Source organism: Antedon mediterranea, chromosome 3, assembly GCF_964355755.1.
Source record: "Antedon mediterranea chromosome 3, ecAntMedi1.1, whole genome shotgun sequence".
Classification (NCBI taxonomy): Eukaryota; Metazoa; Echinodermata; class Crinoidea; order Comatulida; family Antedonidae; genus Antedon; species Antedon mediterranea.
The window spans coordinates 34,589,166-34,605,803 of NC_092672.1; the positions used below are offsets into that span (position 1 = coordinate 34,589,166).

General features: G+C 32.7%; 1 protein-coding gene and 1 long non-coding RNA gene across 4 annotated transcripts; one reads left to right on the forward strand and one right to left on the reverse strand.

Moving 5' to 3' along the window:
* Positions 1-43: 43 nt before the first annotated feature.
* LOC140045342 (S-adenosyl-L-methionine-dependent tRNA 4-demethylwyosine synthase TYW1-like) lies at positions 44-16,481 on the reverse strand. 2 transcript variants are annotated; one of them, XM_072090197.1, is made up of 17 exons: positions 16,389-16,481; positions 14,713-14,831; positions 14,062-14,148; positions 13,763-13,870; positions 10,086-10,277; positions 8,606-8,705; positions 7,749-7,933; positions 7,264-7,383; positions 6,768-6,852; positions 6,354-6,406; positions 5,351-5,469; positions 3,222-3,331; positions 2,600-2,777; positions 1,978-2,113; positions 1,574-1,684; positions 1,005-1,172; positions 44-580 (listed from the first exon to the last, which is right to left on the reverse strand). In XM_072090197.1, exons 1-17 carry the CDS (start codon positions 16,474-16,476, stop codon positions 356-358), a joined length of 2,184 nt encoding a protein of 727 aa, XP_071946298.1. In that variant the 5' UTR covers positions 16,477-16,481; the 3' UTR covers positions 44-355. The 2 variants fall into 2 exon arrangements, with proteins under 2 accessions (XP_071946298.1, XP_071946297.1); XM_072090196.1 differs by having other exon boundaries at positions 45-580; positions 14,689-14,831.
* LOC140045344 (uncharacterized) lies at positions 10,938-12,389 on the forward strand. Of its 2 annotated transcripts, none has more exons than XR_011844573.1 (3): positions 10,938-11,280; positions 11,638-11,757; positions 11,916-12,389. It is a non-coding gene; the product is annotated as an uncharacterized lncRNA (long non-coding RNA). The 2 variants fall into 2 exon arrangements; XR_011844572.1 differs by having other exon boundaries at positions 11,948-12,389.
* Positions 16,482-16,638: the final 157 nt, after the last annotated feature.

The following is a 16,638-nucleotide window of genomic DNA, read 5'->3' on the forward strand; positions in this document are numbered from 1 at the left end:
ACTGTATTTCAAATAAAGATGGCAAATATAACTTTTGTATGGTTTACTTTATTTGTTTAAAACTTCTTAATTGTGTGGCAAGTAACAGATTAAAACTATCAAGTTCCTTAACATTAATTACTCTATGGAATTCAAAATTCTAGGCTGTCCTAAAACAGCTCTTCTTCACACAGATATACAAGAACAAAGGTGACCGTAAATACTATTAGATTTCTGATGCCTACTAGTATAGGCCTACATAAGCCCCACCAATAAGCACAAAGCTTCAACGTTTCTGGGCTTGTACTAAAGAAGTGGATATCACATTTTGCAGCAATATTTGAGTCAGGCTTATAGTCCTTTAAACATACACTTTTTAGCAACCAGACAAGTCACGCTTTTTCTTCCCTTTAGCATAAAATCTGGTTTCTACAGGGTCGAATCCCTGCTCTGCGCTGCCATACACCGCCCAGTGAGGCGTGGCTGCCATGTAATCCTCGGCCCGGAATGTAGAGTCTCCTTCACTTTGTTTTAAATCTTGAATCAACTCGTGAAATTTATCATAATCTATCCAAGTATGCCAAATGCCATCTACCTTAAACTGTTGGACGAAAAAGGACAGAATCTTTGTCAATATTGGTTTTAATGGCTTTTGGTAGTAAATCTATGCAAACTGGTAAAACTGTACAGAAACCAATAAATGTACAATTCATGCTAACATTTTCTGAAAAATTCTTAAACTGTATACTATACAATTTTAAAAAAATATTAAAAATTAAAAATAAATTTGTGCTGTTATAAAATAAATGTAATGTATAGTTGCATGCTAAATTTATTGAATAACATAATACAGTATTCGCTTTTATATATTACAAACCTTATATTTCTGTTATTACAGTTATATAGATTTTTTCTTTTTTAGGGCACCACTAGTTGTAAAAGCGTTGTTGCTTGTTTTGTGGTTGTCCCTGTTCCATTTCTTCTCAATTTTACAATTTCAGATGGAATAAAAGAAATAAACTTACTTTTTTGTGTGCCAGCAGAACGCAATTGGAATGAGCATGCTCAGAAGCTATTTCGTAGTCATTCAGACTATTTGCTAAATTTTCTACAAATCCTACGACTTCTTCATGCCAAGGCACATTCTCCATTGTTAATGAACTAGCTTTTGATGTTCCGCAATATGTAACCCCCTTTGAAAAAAAGGATATCATAGAATGAGCATGCTCACAAGATATCATCCAACTATGGATGTTAATACAGTAGTAATATCTAATTTGGTTTTCAATGATAGTTATTATATAACACCTAAAAATAACTAATACTAATAAATTCTTGTTATTTGATAAAAAACAAGTGCCCTATTATTATGTTAAAGATGAAAGGTCATATAACCTTTCACCTCTTGAAATTATTTGTACTATTGCACTCATAAACATTATTTGTATGCTATAGAGTATTCAATGATGGTTATTATAGAGGATTTATAATCTGAATTAGATGCTTTAAAATATAATTGAAACATTATTGGAAATTTAAAAAAAACATGCAGTATAAGAAAAGGAAAAGAAGATATGAAAATACTATGTCTCACCTTGACTTCAATGAAATCTGGTTTTCCTAGGCTGACTAAGTTTGCATATGCATCAACCTCCTCACTATTCCAAGCCTTCACGATTGTCAGACGATACACCGTACGCTGACCCTAGGAAATAACAGTTATTTACAATGATTTCATTCAATTTTAGGACTATTATTATTTTGGACTAGTATTATTCATTATTAAAGTAATGCTGTGATGATTTGTTTACGTCTAATTTCTGATGGATACACTAAGAATCAACATTTGTTTTACATTTACGTGAAATCTGCAGAATTATTGACTGAACATCAATTTCAGTACTAATTATCCCTTAAGACCCTAGGCTTACCTAAGTATTAACAATCATTTTTTGGGTCTATCACTCATTTAGTTCATTCAGGTTTTTTTCTACATACCTTTTCTGATAAAGCTTTTAGGCTGTTAAGGAATCTAGGCCAGAAGTCTCTAAATAGAGGTCTGTCGATCTTCTTTAAACTATCCTTAGTGCTGGCATCAACACTTACATAAAGCTGCGTCACAGGTTCCAATGATCTACAATATAACACACATTTAGTATTATAGAAATTTGTATACCTCAATGGAAATATGATATAGGTCTCGTATTCAATTCTGAACATAGGGTAATGAGCTGTTAGCTCATTTTACTTAAGCCTTGGCATTGTGTGGTACAGTGACCAGTTCCTTTCCACGCCATCTTATCTTCCCTAGTATTTTTAACCAGATACTTATTTACAGCATACTGGGAGTTGTCGAGTATAATCCCAGGGGTATGGTTACATTTGGTGAACATTAGGGGTGGACATTTACTCTTAAAGCTCTGTCTACACTATCAAACTTTTATGTGACAAAGTGATGTACCCATATATGGACATGATGATGTGGATATGGACATCATAATTACAGAACCATATTTGGTCATATCACTACCACATTTGGGCACAACGAGTTTGATAGTGTAGACAGAACATTACGGTACAATAATCCAACACTACACTAATCTCATACATGTCTGATTACCTTATTGCATCAGGGAACTGTGCATTTGTAACAAGGAATGTTGATATTTCTTTACTGTGGAGTAACTGAATAAGTGTGTTTATTTCTGGATACATGATTGGTTCGCCTACTAATGATAAAGCACAATGTTTGGCCGTCATTCCTTCTGCTAGCCTTTCTGGTATCACGCCTGGTACACCTAGAAAAATATGGCAATATATAATGCTGTGAATTAATCAAATTCACTTACTATCTTTTCTGGTTGTCTGGTATTTGAACAGGACAAGTCTCCTTTCATTTCTTATACCAAATTTAATTAGACATATTACTTTTTTAAGCTCTGTCTACACTATCAAACTTTATGTGACAAAAATGGTGATGTGCCCATATATGGACATGATGATGTCATATCACTACCATATTTGGGCACACACACTTTTTTTGTCAAACTAGTTTGATAGTGTAAATAGAGCTTTATACATAATTTAATTAGACATATTACTATAATTTATGAATTTTTGTATAATTTCACAAAAAAGGAAGTTATGTTGAACTTAAATTGAAAGAAAAAATGTTTATTCGATTTGAATACCAGCTTACAGAAAAAAAATGTGTTTATAAATAAATAATATTTATGTCATACCTTTGAATTCATTAATCATTTTGTAATGATTTTGAAGAGCACCCTTAACAACAGTTTCTGGATCATCCATTTTCCATCGCCATTCAGTTCCAACAGGGTTAGTGTGATGTCTGGAACAAAAAAAACATAGATTATTAAAATAACAACTAATAATTAAAAAAAAGTACAAGGCCAGATAGAGATGTTTGTCAAATTTGTTTATGTTGAACAATACTTGGGAGATGTAACAATTTTTTAAATTTATTTTACATCTTTCTGACAATACTATTTTCAATAGACAATTTTTTTCTATAAGCTGGTATTCAAATCGAATAAACATTTTTTCTTTCAATTTAAGTTCAACATAACTTCCTTTTTTGTGAAATTATACACGAACTTGTCACGAACTTGTGTAAAAACAATCAATATTGATTGAACGAGTTGTACTGCACATCAGTCTCGTGTCTAAATAAAGTTTATATATATATATATACCGTATATAAATTTCAATTAGAAATCCTAATTTACTTCTGAGAAGTGAATGTATTTTTTGCCGACATGAAAAGAAACATTTTTCATTAAAAAAAATAATAATTTACAATTCTAATTTACTTTAGCAAATGTATTGTTTGCAGACATGAAATTGAAAAAAAAACAACAGATTTTTGGTTAAAATACAAAAACAAAATTAATTTAAAATCCTAAATTACTTCAGTAAATGTATGTATATCATTAATTTACAGCTTTAATATAATGAAAAATGTATTTTTCAAACATAGTACCAGTCAAGGACATGGTATTCGTTTTAAGTAATGCAAAAATAATTCTCAAAGACTCAAGGTTTTCCGTAAAAAACAAATTAGAACAACAAATTTTAATTAGTACAAAATCAGACAGCACAACCTTTCATAAACATTGAACAATTGTGAGCAAATGTATTTCACCTTGCTCTAGATATAAAGATCTGGCCACACTATCAAATTTTATGTGACAACAATTCTGATTTGCCCATATATGGACATGATGATGAACTAAAATAAAATTAATGAATGTATTATATACAATGACCTAGTATAGTCCAAGGGGTATGGTTACAACAATTGGGGAAATTAGGGGTGAACTTTCACTATACTTTAAAGCTCTGTCTACACTATCAAACTTTATGTGACAAAAATGTGATGTGTGCCCTTATATGGGCCTCATATTACTACCATATTTGGTCACATTACACTTTTTTGTCAAACTAGTTTGATAGTGTAGAGCTTAAGCAGAGCTTAAAGCTCAGATACAGGCATGAATTTTAAATATAATATTTGGTTAATTGTACATAAATCAAATATTTGTAACAGAAATCGAGACGAAAAAACATGAATTTCCCTTAATATGGTCAAATACAAAATTTGGCAAAATTCTTCCATAAAAACCAGGAAGACTTTTTTTCAGTAGTTAGGTAGTTAACCTACTGTAATTCCATGTCTGGTGACTCCCTAGACGGTGAAAAAAGATGGTGGATATACGGTGGATAATTTTTGCTATAGCATGAAAATAAAAATCTGAAGTGAATAAAAATATCAGAAATGTAATATTCAAGTTATATTACCTATATTTAGTCATCTGATAACATTTTTTACCACACCATTTATTTTTCATAGCTTTTTAAAATGCCTCTCTATTTACAAAATTTGTGTACAAAAGAATAGAGATTTTACTGTGTAATTTGAACTATCCCCCCACTGATAAGAAAGTGCTTATTTTCAACAAGCTCGTGTAACACAAAAAAATTATGAAACATAGGGGAAACTATAGATCGACAATTATTGGAATTATGATCAATAGAAATTTTTTGCCCGCACCTGGCCTTTAAAGCTTATGTGACAAAAAAATCTGATGTGCCCATATAAGGACAAACTAGTTTGATAGTCTAGACAGGCAGCTAAAACCAAGGGAGAAAACCATATCTCAAAGACACTAAATACATGTATTTCAGTTAATACAAAGTTTTATGTGATGAATGCCTTTAATCCAGCTCATTATCAGTGGAGGAAATACAAACAAACAAACAAATAATACTTAAAATCCATGAGTTTTCTTTGATATGAGGGGGGTATTTCCCAATTTACTAATAAAAAAACCATTTTATATATACTAACCTCCAACAAAAGACACATTTATTTGCACATGCTAAACTAGGCGTGGTTTCCATACAACGATGACTTTCAATTCCATAAAAAGTATGTTTGTAGCAGCCACCGCGACCACGCAACATACTCTGCAATAACAAACAATAATTGGAAGTATTAAATTTCAATCCAACAATATTAACTGAATGAACTGAGGATTGTTCATTATAATATCTCTATGGTGGGAGCAATGTGGAGGTGGTGTTGTATATTAATAATTAGTGTAGAAAAAATATCAGCCTGATTGGATTTTAAAGTTATGAAAAAAAAAAAAGTAGACTGAGTGAAAAAAATATTTAAAAGTAAATAAATGTTAATTTTTGATACTTTTCTAAAATTGATTGAAAACAGGAGCCTATAAAATAATAAATTTCACTTAATAATAATAACAGGTTTTACAATTAAAAAAAATAGGAAAATGTTTATATTTTAAAGATAAATGTTTCTGTTAGTGTGAATGACCAATCATCTGCCAATAGGGAACTTTCGGTTTGCGAGAACCGATGACCAACGTAGGTCAGGTCAATCGATGTGTCATCGGTCGACGTCTGGTCCTAGAAATCATCAAATTGGTGTCAAGGTGAGAAGCGTGCATGTGCACAACACATTTTATGACATGGTTTGGTCGTCGGTGAGTTGCTGCCCTCTATATCATCAGTTTCAATTTTTAAATTAACCATAAAATGATGTAAACAGACACACCCACATATTTAATCTTCTTTTTTTATATTATAAAATAAATTAAAATATACTTGTTTATATATAGTAACAATAACAATCATACCTACACACAGCAGATGTTCATCTGTAATATTCATTAATGATGTATATATAAACATGATGAATGTATATACAAGTATTAATTGATACGACCTCATCTATGATGTATATATGTATATATGTATATATATATATGTATATATGATGTATATATAAACATGATGAATGTATATACAAGTATTAATTTGTTTACCTTTGTCCACCTACAAAGCTTAACACCTGAATGTGACCCAATTAATTTATAACCTAAAGAAACAAACACAGAAATCATAAATCAACAATAAAGCTGGATAGTTTTAAAAATAATTTACTGTATATCATAGTTTTAATATTCTTTAGTTTTCCTAAAGATATCAAGTAGTCCATTTATAGACAGGTGAGCTTTTATCAAATGCTATAAACATTTATTATTTACTATCTTGCTGATAAAAAAATGTGTAGTGTAGTCCTAAGTGCCTGGGTTTGAAAAATAGGGTAGGATTATGCTTGGATTGCTCAACAGAGTTAGCAGAGTCTTAATTTAGTCTAAGTTAGAGGGTAGGATTATAATCAAGCATGGGATTATACTGTTACTGTACATTAACATTAATGTACAATTCTACTGTACCTTGCTTAGTTAAAGATTTTCGTAGCAATGGTGTTACCATTTCCTTTGGGCCGTTTGTACCTTTCTCTTCTTCTTCCCTATTATCCTAAACATTGAGAATGTTATTATTTTATTGATACACATTATTTGAAGAACAACTAAGATAAAATAAAAGTTATACTGGTTTACAGTCAAAGAACCATCAAATCAATAAGGTAACTATGGTTTAAAACACAAATTTCATGTTGATAGTTTGTCTATACATAAATAGTTTTTAATTGGTACAATCTTAGCCTTTGTAATTGTTCCTCTGACACACTCTTCAAATATACTTGTTCCGGCACGGTTCCGGTCTGGTGTCAAGAAATCAAATATAATGTTTAGTTTTCAAGACGCTCTACGAGGCTATACACCAATCGATATGCACATAGCAGCTGCATGATAACAAAACATTGACATTCAATTTGATTTTTCAGTGCCGGAACCGTGACTGAGCAGGTGTGAAAGATTTTTTTACCTTAGCTTGTTTTAATTTAGTCATAACACTTCCAAGATCCTCCAAATCCATCACTGGTTCACTTGATTTTTTACCATCATCATCATCTTCTTCCTCATCACTTGAGGTCTCATATGCGACCTTCAGTAAAAAAACAAGAATGCCCATAAAAAGGAAAGCAATCCAAAAATAAATAAACAAGCCAAATAAACGCACAATAAAAGCGGAGAAAAAAAACTACAACTAGGGACCCAGCAAAGTGTATCCTCAATAGAGGTGTCTTCAGAATAGCGATATTGGCCATATACTAAAGGAATTGGCCATACTATACTGATAAGCCTGATAAGTCAGATTTTTTTTAGAAGTCTTCTTTAAAAACAAGATGGGGATGGAGGTTGGTTCCTGTGGTAAAGTTTATGTGGATCTTTGGATGCAGAAAAATCCCAAACTTGATCCACTTCTGTTCATGACGGTTAGAAGTCTATTGATACAAAATAATAACTTACTTCTTCATCTCCTTGTCCTTCTTCTTTATTCATTTTCTTCTTCTTCTTCTCACAACATCCTTTATCTTCACTGCATTCACATTTATCTTTGATTTTAATTTGTTTTGGTTCTGTTAATCCTTTCACGACTGGGATTATAACATTCAACAATTTAGATTTCCATGCTTCAAAATCACCTTCAATTCCTTTTAAGAAGAAACATAACATATTATGTACGTGTAATGAACTGATAGTATTAAAACAGTATCATATTAATGCTCATAATAAAGAGGTTAAAGCTCTGTCTACACTATCAAATGTCATGTGACAAAAAAATGTGACGTGGACATAATGATGTCATATTACTACCATATTTGGGCATATCACTACCATATTTGGTACACTTTTTTTGGTCAAACTGTAGTTTGATAGTGTAGACCATAGAGGTTCACTATAATATTTCTATGTGTAGACAGAGCTTAAGTGATATATAAAAAGACAGAATGTTTAAACACTATATACTTCTGTATGAAAGCATTGGTAACAGGGTTTTAAGCTCTGTCGACACTATCAAACTAGTTTTACAAAAAAGTGTGATGTGCTCAAATATGGTAGTGATATTCTTAAATATGGGCATATCCAGTTGCTTACCTGGAGAAACCAGATAGCCATTTTAACCTCCAATGGAGAACATATATTTTTGTGAAAAAAGAGTTTATGAGGAGGGGGACCACACAACATGCAGGCTTCCATACAATAGCACCTTCCTGGAGGGATGTTTAATGTTTTTGGTTACTGATCAAGATATGCTCACTCCTCGGGAGGAAAAGGCCTATGTCAGTTTATCCAGGTAAGCTATGCACAAAAACTGTAGTTACCTCCATGTTTGCTTTCTGTCTCATTTTCGTTACCATCCCCTTTCTTCATGAGTCTCATTGCATTTAGGTCACTTAGCATTTTATCAATTCCTTTGCTTACCTATGGTAATAAATGAATAATTACCGTATATTTCGGTGTATAAGTCGCACTTTTGACACGCAAATTTGACCTCTAAATTAAGGGTGCGTCTTATACACCGGACATAAATGCCTCACCACACAGATTGTACATATCGTCACCTCGTTTGCTAGGCCTGAGTAGGCTAGGCCTAGCTACAGTATACTAACGTAACGGCAACCTGCTTCTGCCTAGTTTTCAAGGCATTTTAGCATGATGTTATACTAAATATGATGAAAAGATTTGTTCATTATGGAGCTGTTGTAGGCGCTCCGATAAAATTTCCTTTGTAAAACGTTTACGATTGGCATAGCAGGCTAGTATTTATTTATAGTTATACGCACGATCGCCGTACCCCCAGCGCAAGCCCTTCTTGGCGGCCACATGGTGTACGGTATTCGACTAGTATATTCTCCAGGTGATTATAGCATGGACCTAGCGTACACACTTCTCGGTCCGGATACATAGATACTAATCGAATATGATTGTCCGTGAAAACGTGCGCCCTCTCGAAATGATCGAGCGAGGCTAGCCCACACGTACGTGTTACACACACGGTCATGCACTCGATGTTGCGGGTGCGAAACTCATGAATAACAAGTTAGAAAGAACTTGTTGAGGCTGGGTAAGAAAAAACGTAAATAAAGGATGCCGTTGTAGATATAACAAAATATATTATTACAATAATATTGATTACAATTTAAAAAAAAATTGTTTTGATGAAATATAAGGTGCGTCTTATACATTGACGATATAAAAAATACCGATATTTTACTCTCAGTTAGGGGGTGCGTCTTATACACCGAAATATACGGTAATATACAACAAATAATGAATGTTTATGAGTGTAATGGTACAAATAATGGCATGATTGAGGTGAATGATGAAAGGTTATATGTCAATGAGGCGAAGTCGAGTTGATATAAAACTTTTCATCATTCACCTCATGCCATTATTTGTACCATTACAAGAATATAAAACATTCATTATTTGTTTTATATAACATCTAAATAGATTCCTGTCATTTGAATCAAATAAAAGGTAGGGCCTAGGCCTACATTTGATTCACATTGATTCAAATAGAACATTTGATTTTTAATAATAATATATTAAATATACGGATTTTATAAACACACATACTGTAGTGTTAATTATGTCAACAAACAAACAATCCTAGGCCTAGCAAAGCTAAAACGCCTAGCCTAATACTATCAGTCCTAGGCTAGCTAGGCTGAAAGGCAGCAATTCCATACAAAACTTTGGCAACTGAAACTCATTGCGGGTAATTGTCCACTTATGTCTCCTTGAAAAGGGGTGTCCAAAAGGAGGGATTATACTGTACGGAGAAACATACATACTTACAAGGTTGTAGTTATTCTTGTAGTCAGAATTACCGAGTCCAAAGACAGCATATTTGACACCATTTAGTAAGGTCTTCTGTACCCTGAAGTCATTAGTTGACTCTTCCAGCCATTTATAGAACCACACAGCATCTTCAGGGGGCTGTCCGTCAGTGTACGTAGATATTACAAATATATGAACATTAGTATTACCCTAAAAATGTAAATAAAGTAATGAATATTACTGTATTTATAATGATTTGGCCACATCATTAATGACTTTGCCTCGACTAGTACACTAATCAAGCAGGTGACCTTAGACAGTTTGAGAAACTTAACAAGAAGGTCGCAAAAGCAGACATCAATTTCTTAAAGAATGATCATTATCCCTAATTACAAGATTAAATAATAATTTGTAATTTTGATTTATAGTAGCTTATTTTGTCTTATTTTAATTTTTTTTAAATTTAGTAATAAAAAAAAAAGTAATAAATATTACTGTATAATGATCCTTATCCTTATTACAAGATGAAATAACAATTTGCACGTAAGTTTATATACTTTTACTTTACTTTTATTTTATTAAATAAATATCAATATAAAAAGGTCTAAAGATAAACCATAGTGAATAAATTATAATTAAATTAGGTTTCATCACAGTTAATAAACTTAATGTTTCAAATCTACCATAATTAGATATCCTCACTTAAGTATTAATCTCAATCACCCCCAGTCACAAGGATACTTATATCCAAAAACAATTAATTTGACAAACATTACAATTACAGTACAATTTTAATTCTAGTACTGTGTAGTAATTACAAGCGCTAGATTTAATCATTTAAAGATGTATTGTCCCCCAAAAAATGAAAAATAAAGATGAAAAAAATCAAATTTTGAATAGACCGTTTTGTAGTTAACATAAAGTTATTCACTTCCACTGAAAAAAAATCCGAAAAAAATATTGATTTCGCTTATAAAAAAATCAAAATAAGTTTACCATTTTTTCGAACTCATCGGCTCAGAAATTAGGCCGGTAGAGCTAACTCATACATATGCATGATATGTTAATGAGCATCCACACAGCAGAGATCTGATCTAACAATGGACGATGCACGTTGTATGTACAACAACACCACCAGAGATCGACGCGACTCGACTGTGGGTTTCCCTGGCCTGATCGTATAAATATGTAAAGCTGAGCTGTTAATTTGTCGGTAAGTAGGCCTAGACGGTTATTTTAAATATAATAATATATATAACGCAATAATAACAGGAAGGTAAATTAATTAACTTAGCCTGGGATTTTTTCCGTTCAGGGCTAGGCCTAGAATAATTAATACATGCTGCTGCATATTACTAGGCTAGTAGCAAGCAGACTGTGACAATCGGGTCCCTGCAGAAGATGCCCAGCTAGGCCCTATACATTGTACTCTTCATAGACTGGCCTAGGCTATATGCCATCAATCTTAGCTACATTCCGAAAATACAGCCAGCTTGCTGTACCATATATATTTACAGTTGAAGCTTGTTTAACTAATTTTTATGATAAAAATAAAACAAACATTTTTCAGGGAAAATGGTTGCAATACAAGCCTGAAATTGAGAACCTTACAGCAGCACTGTACAAGTAGACAGAGGGGAAAAGCCAGCTTAGCCATTTTACAACACAAACAAATGTTCTCTGTACTGTAGTAAGTCAAATATTTATTTTCTCTTTTTATAAGTTATAACATTATAAGTAATGTGTTTTAATTACCATAGAAAGGTAGTATACTTATTTGACTATGTCAAAGTAAGCAATTTCACTAGCCCAATTTTGCACTAAATATGCATGATCTATTTTTTCCAGATTTTCATACTTTGCTTTTACTTTTTTTAAAGACGTTGAGCTGATGAAGACTGGAACAGAGGTCACCCAAAGACAACAATGATAGACTCGGTATTGGAATATGAATGGATATTGCAGGAAAAATATTTCTGACTCTCCTGCTGCATTCGGCCAATATGTTCTTGTCCAGCTTGTAAAATATTGTATATTTTTTTGTATTATATGTACAGTATATTATTTTGTAAACATAACATTCAATAAATAATAAAAAACTACTACAACAGTACACAGGATAAATTCTTCAAATTTACTTGCACTTCATAATTTTACTGTAAATATTACAGTGCAAAAGGAGTTAATAAAATATATATATACAGTATATCTTATTGAATTCCTGTATTGTTTTTGTGTCAATTTGTCTACTAATTATCAATGTGTTGATTGTGGCAGTAATTACGACAGCTATAGTCTTCTAAGATCGCTCACATCCATTACAAAGTGTCATTTTAATAGTAAGAAACGTTTCAATAAATTGTGAATGTTGCCACTGTACGATACATTTTATGTTTCTCACTACTTGCTCTTATTGTTCAATCAATCAACTTAAAAAAAAAAGAAATTTGTGTCAAAATATCTGCATAAAATGTTTATTTGCGGAATGTTAATTTGAACCTATTGCATTTGATACAGAAAATATTTTTAAAATATTGCATCAGTAAAACATCCAAAACAATATTTAGATTTTCTTTTTTTTTTTTATTTTCACTGCTGAATAGATAGTTGAAATCTTTAAAAATTAAACCAATTCATCATGATTAAAACAAAAATACATCCCTTCTGGTGGTGGTCTACACTGTAGACCTAGCTAGCAGTGTACTGCCTAGGCCTACTACACTCTACTTCTAGAGACAGAAGTAGGCAGCAGTTTAGGCTACTCGAGACTGTCAGTGCTAGTAGTAGTAGTAAATCCGACTAGTAGTACAGTAGCAGCAAATTCGGGCCTAGGCCTAGCTAGGCCTCTCCTGTTAGCGAAACAAAAACTCACCTAAATGAATAAGATTCAACATCAAAGTTACCAACTGTAATTCTAACTTAGCATTCTGCTAGCTATAGTTTTCGTGTTTTCTTCAAGATTCGTCTCGCATCACTACTCGACTCTCTCGCGCACGCATGCATTGCTATCGTTGTTGGCTGTTGATTTGGAAAGCATCATCATCCACACGATGTATCCATACAATATGAATATTTATGAGCTAACTCAGGTCAAGGGTTAAATTAAACCGGAACACATTTGTCTTCCAGACAAATAGCTTCCGGTTGGTTAATTTTTGCATTAAATTGCGATTTTCCCGTGTAAAAAATTATTTTTTTCAATCCAAATTGAGGTCAAAGTGAATAACTTTTATGTGCAATTAAAATGGCCTATTCAACAAAAATATTGAAAAAAAATTTTTTTTCAGGGGGACAATACATCTTTAATAGAACAGGTTAATCTTATCATTATTACTTATATCCTCGGGTATAATCCCACTTCAGGTCTCATCCCACCCCCTACTTTATATCTGATTTCACAAACAGGCATAACCCCAGGTATAGTCCCAGTATAGTCCTTTGGATCTGGATGTAGCCTTTACAGATGAGTTTTTATAAGAAATGCTTTCTTAATTTTTTTTCCTGAACTAGGATTTCCTCTGTTATAGCCAATTTTGTGTTCTAGTGGGGTGGGATTGTACCAGAGGATAAACGGTATTATAAGGCAAGTTCATCGCTATGGTAATTATTTTAGTGAGAATACAACAAAATAAAACTTAAATCTTTTATTGAAAAATAAAATTATATTAATTTTTATAATAAAATTTTTTGAATACCTCAACTTCATTTAAGATGTGTTTTTCTGGGTCAAAGTTCTTCAGGTCAATGACCTCTTGATAGACACCTTGATCACGTATGGCAGCAGATAATAAATTTGAAAATTTCTAAAATAAATATAAAAACAAAAAAAGTTTTCTTTCAATATATGGAAACAATGAATGTAAAAAGAATGATTTATAAACATGTGAAATAAAGTGCTATGGTTAGGGAAAGTTACAGGTTCGAATCCTGCCAGAATCTTTTCCTGGCAGTGTGGGTTATTTATATATGATTCAGGTTGCAGCAATAGATTTACCTTTGCTGTTCCAGTTTGTGTACCATAAAATATCTTCACAAAACCACTTCCAGATTCTTTGTTTGTTGTATCTTCTTTCTCATCATGCTAAAATATTTTTTTTTAAATCATTAAATTTATTTTATTTATTTTCTAAATTGGGTTTCATAGTTACTGTAATGCACTTGTCAATTGTATGACCCACTATACGACCTCCGGGAGAGGTGCGTCATGAGTGCGTCATTTACAAATAATTACTGACGCAGGGGTGCATCAAAAAACCGAGATGGTACGTCACATCAATGAACAAGGTGTGTCAATGTCCGTCACTTTACCACCCACCATATCATAAACAACATGGTCACAGTGCGTCAAAATGGGTGCGTCATGGTCACCTAAAGGTAAGTCACCTTTTTGACGCACGGGTGCGTCATGGTATTCAAAAGTATGACGCACATCGGACAAATGACGCACCTCTCCCGGGGGTCGTATCATGGGTCATACAATTGACAAGTGCATAATAACAAATTACTATTTTTTATTTTCAAAAATTGAAGTAAAAGATATCAAGTTTCAAGTCAATCAAGTGTTAAGACAATTTGAACGATTTGCGCAAGGTACATTCTTGCGCATAACAAAAGCATTTACCTGATTTAAAGTTGTTATTCTTACATTTCTTTTATTTCTCCAGCCAACAAACCACAATACTCCCACTAGTCCGATAATAAAGGCAAGTGCATGCCCACATGGCAATCCATCCCATACAGAACCAAACAAAACAAAATTCATTTCTGAAGATAGAGAAATTACCTAGTAATAATACCCAAAAAAGTAACAATTATAACAAAGTTTGCATTATATTTGAAGACAAAGATTTCACAGGGGTCCCTTGTAAAATTTCGGGAGAAAAACACACCAACAAGAGACACCTGTTTTAACTGACCAATCATAGTACAAATAGCGCTGTACTATACTTTCTTCTTAAGATTTCCCATACCGTAGTTATCATATGCGGGTATGAAAACATGTAACAAATCAGGAGATAAAACCTGGTTACAACTTGTTATGCGCGATTTGAACGATTTGCGCAATTTGAAATTGCGCAAAAAAAATCCTTGCGCAATTTGAATTGAAACATGTGTTTCAAATTGCGCAAGCAACGTATTAAATTGCGCAAGTAATCTGCAAATTGCGCAAGGTTTTTCGACAGATTGTGAAATCATGCACACCCATATTTTTATAGTAATTTCTAAGAATGATTCAAAATTAAAGATAAATATCGCATTTCCTTATTTTAGTAGTGCAAATATTGTTATAAGTTAGCATACCGTCGAAGAACCGACGAAGGAAAACGAAGCGGTGGTGTTCCACCAGGCGGGCGCGGCGCGGGCGGCCGGCTATACTACTCTAGCCTAGCTAGGGTCTGGACTACTGATACTGACAAGGTTACATGGCCTAGCTTAAACTAATATTAAAAACTTAATTTTTACATTTATTTTGATTTATTTCAAGTTACAGTGATAATATTATTTAATTGTAATAATAAATGTTATGTATTTATTATACACATGTTATCTTCGCATTTATTATGTTTTATTTTGAGTTATTTAGTTTCCAATAAAAATTTACAGTTCGTTTTCAAATTGCGCAAAGGTGTCATATTGCGCAAGAACTATCTTGCGCAATTTACAAATTGTGCAGCGCAATTTAAAATTGCGCAAAGATTTTCTTGCGCAATTTGAAATTGCGCAAGTTGATTGCGCAAGTTGAAATTGCGCAAAAAAATCCTTGCGCAATTTGAAATTGCGCAAGAATTCTTTGCGCAATTTGAAATTGCGCAAGGATTTTTTTGCGCAATTTCAAATTGCGCAAATCGTTCAAATCGCGCATAACACAACTTGTTACAAGTATAAAGATATTATTTTTTTCCTTCCCATCATTCATTGCTCACAACACAAGCATTTTTGCGATATTTAAAATAAACATTATTATTCATATTAATTATTATTAAATAAAGACTAAAATAATAAGACTAGGCCTAGACCGAATTGGTCTAGCCTAGCTAGGTCTACTCACTATTAAGGGCCTAGCTAGGCAAATCATCCCATGTCTAATAAGGGCTAGGCCTACCATACTAGTAAGGCCTACACTAGGCCCCTAGGGCTAGGCTATACTATGCTATGCGAGTCTAGCCACTCTCTAGTTAAGCTAGCCTTTAGTTTAGGCCTAGGCCTAGTAGGCCTACTAGAGTAGGCCTAGCTAGCCAGACAGAGGTCTAGAAAATGTTTACGGAAAACCTATTCATCAATCTAAGTTAAAATAAAATCGTTGTATTTTCATTATAATACCTTCTGCATTTGCATATCCTACACTATCAAGTAAACCGATTAATATTGACAGCCAAACTGACCACCCCTCGACGACGGAGGCTGACATTTTGTTACAATGGCTGGTGGGAAATTAATAAGAATTTAGCTGAACATTTGTTTTATTTTCATGCGGATCTAGGGCCTAGATTTCAAGAATTTTTATAAAATAATTTTGTATTTGATTTATATTTTTATTATCTTTATAAATTAGTTTAAGTAGCATATAAAT

Coding starts and splice junctions, on each gene's coding strand:
- LOC140045342 (XM_072090196.1), bottom strand. CDS start 16,476: ATGTCAGCCTCCGTCGTCGAGGGGTGGTCAGTTTGGCTGTCAATATTA. Junction 14,832..16,388: donor AGGATATGCAAATGCAGAAG/GTATTATAATGA, acceptor CTCTATCTTCAG/AAATGAATTTTGTTTTGTTT. Junction 6,407..6,767: donor AAAATCTTTAACTAAGCAAG/GTACAGTAGAAT, acceptor TTGTTTCTTTAG/GTTATAAATTAATTGGGTCA.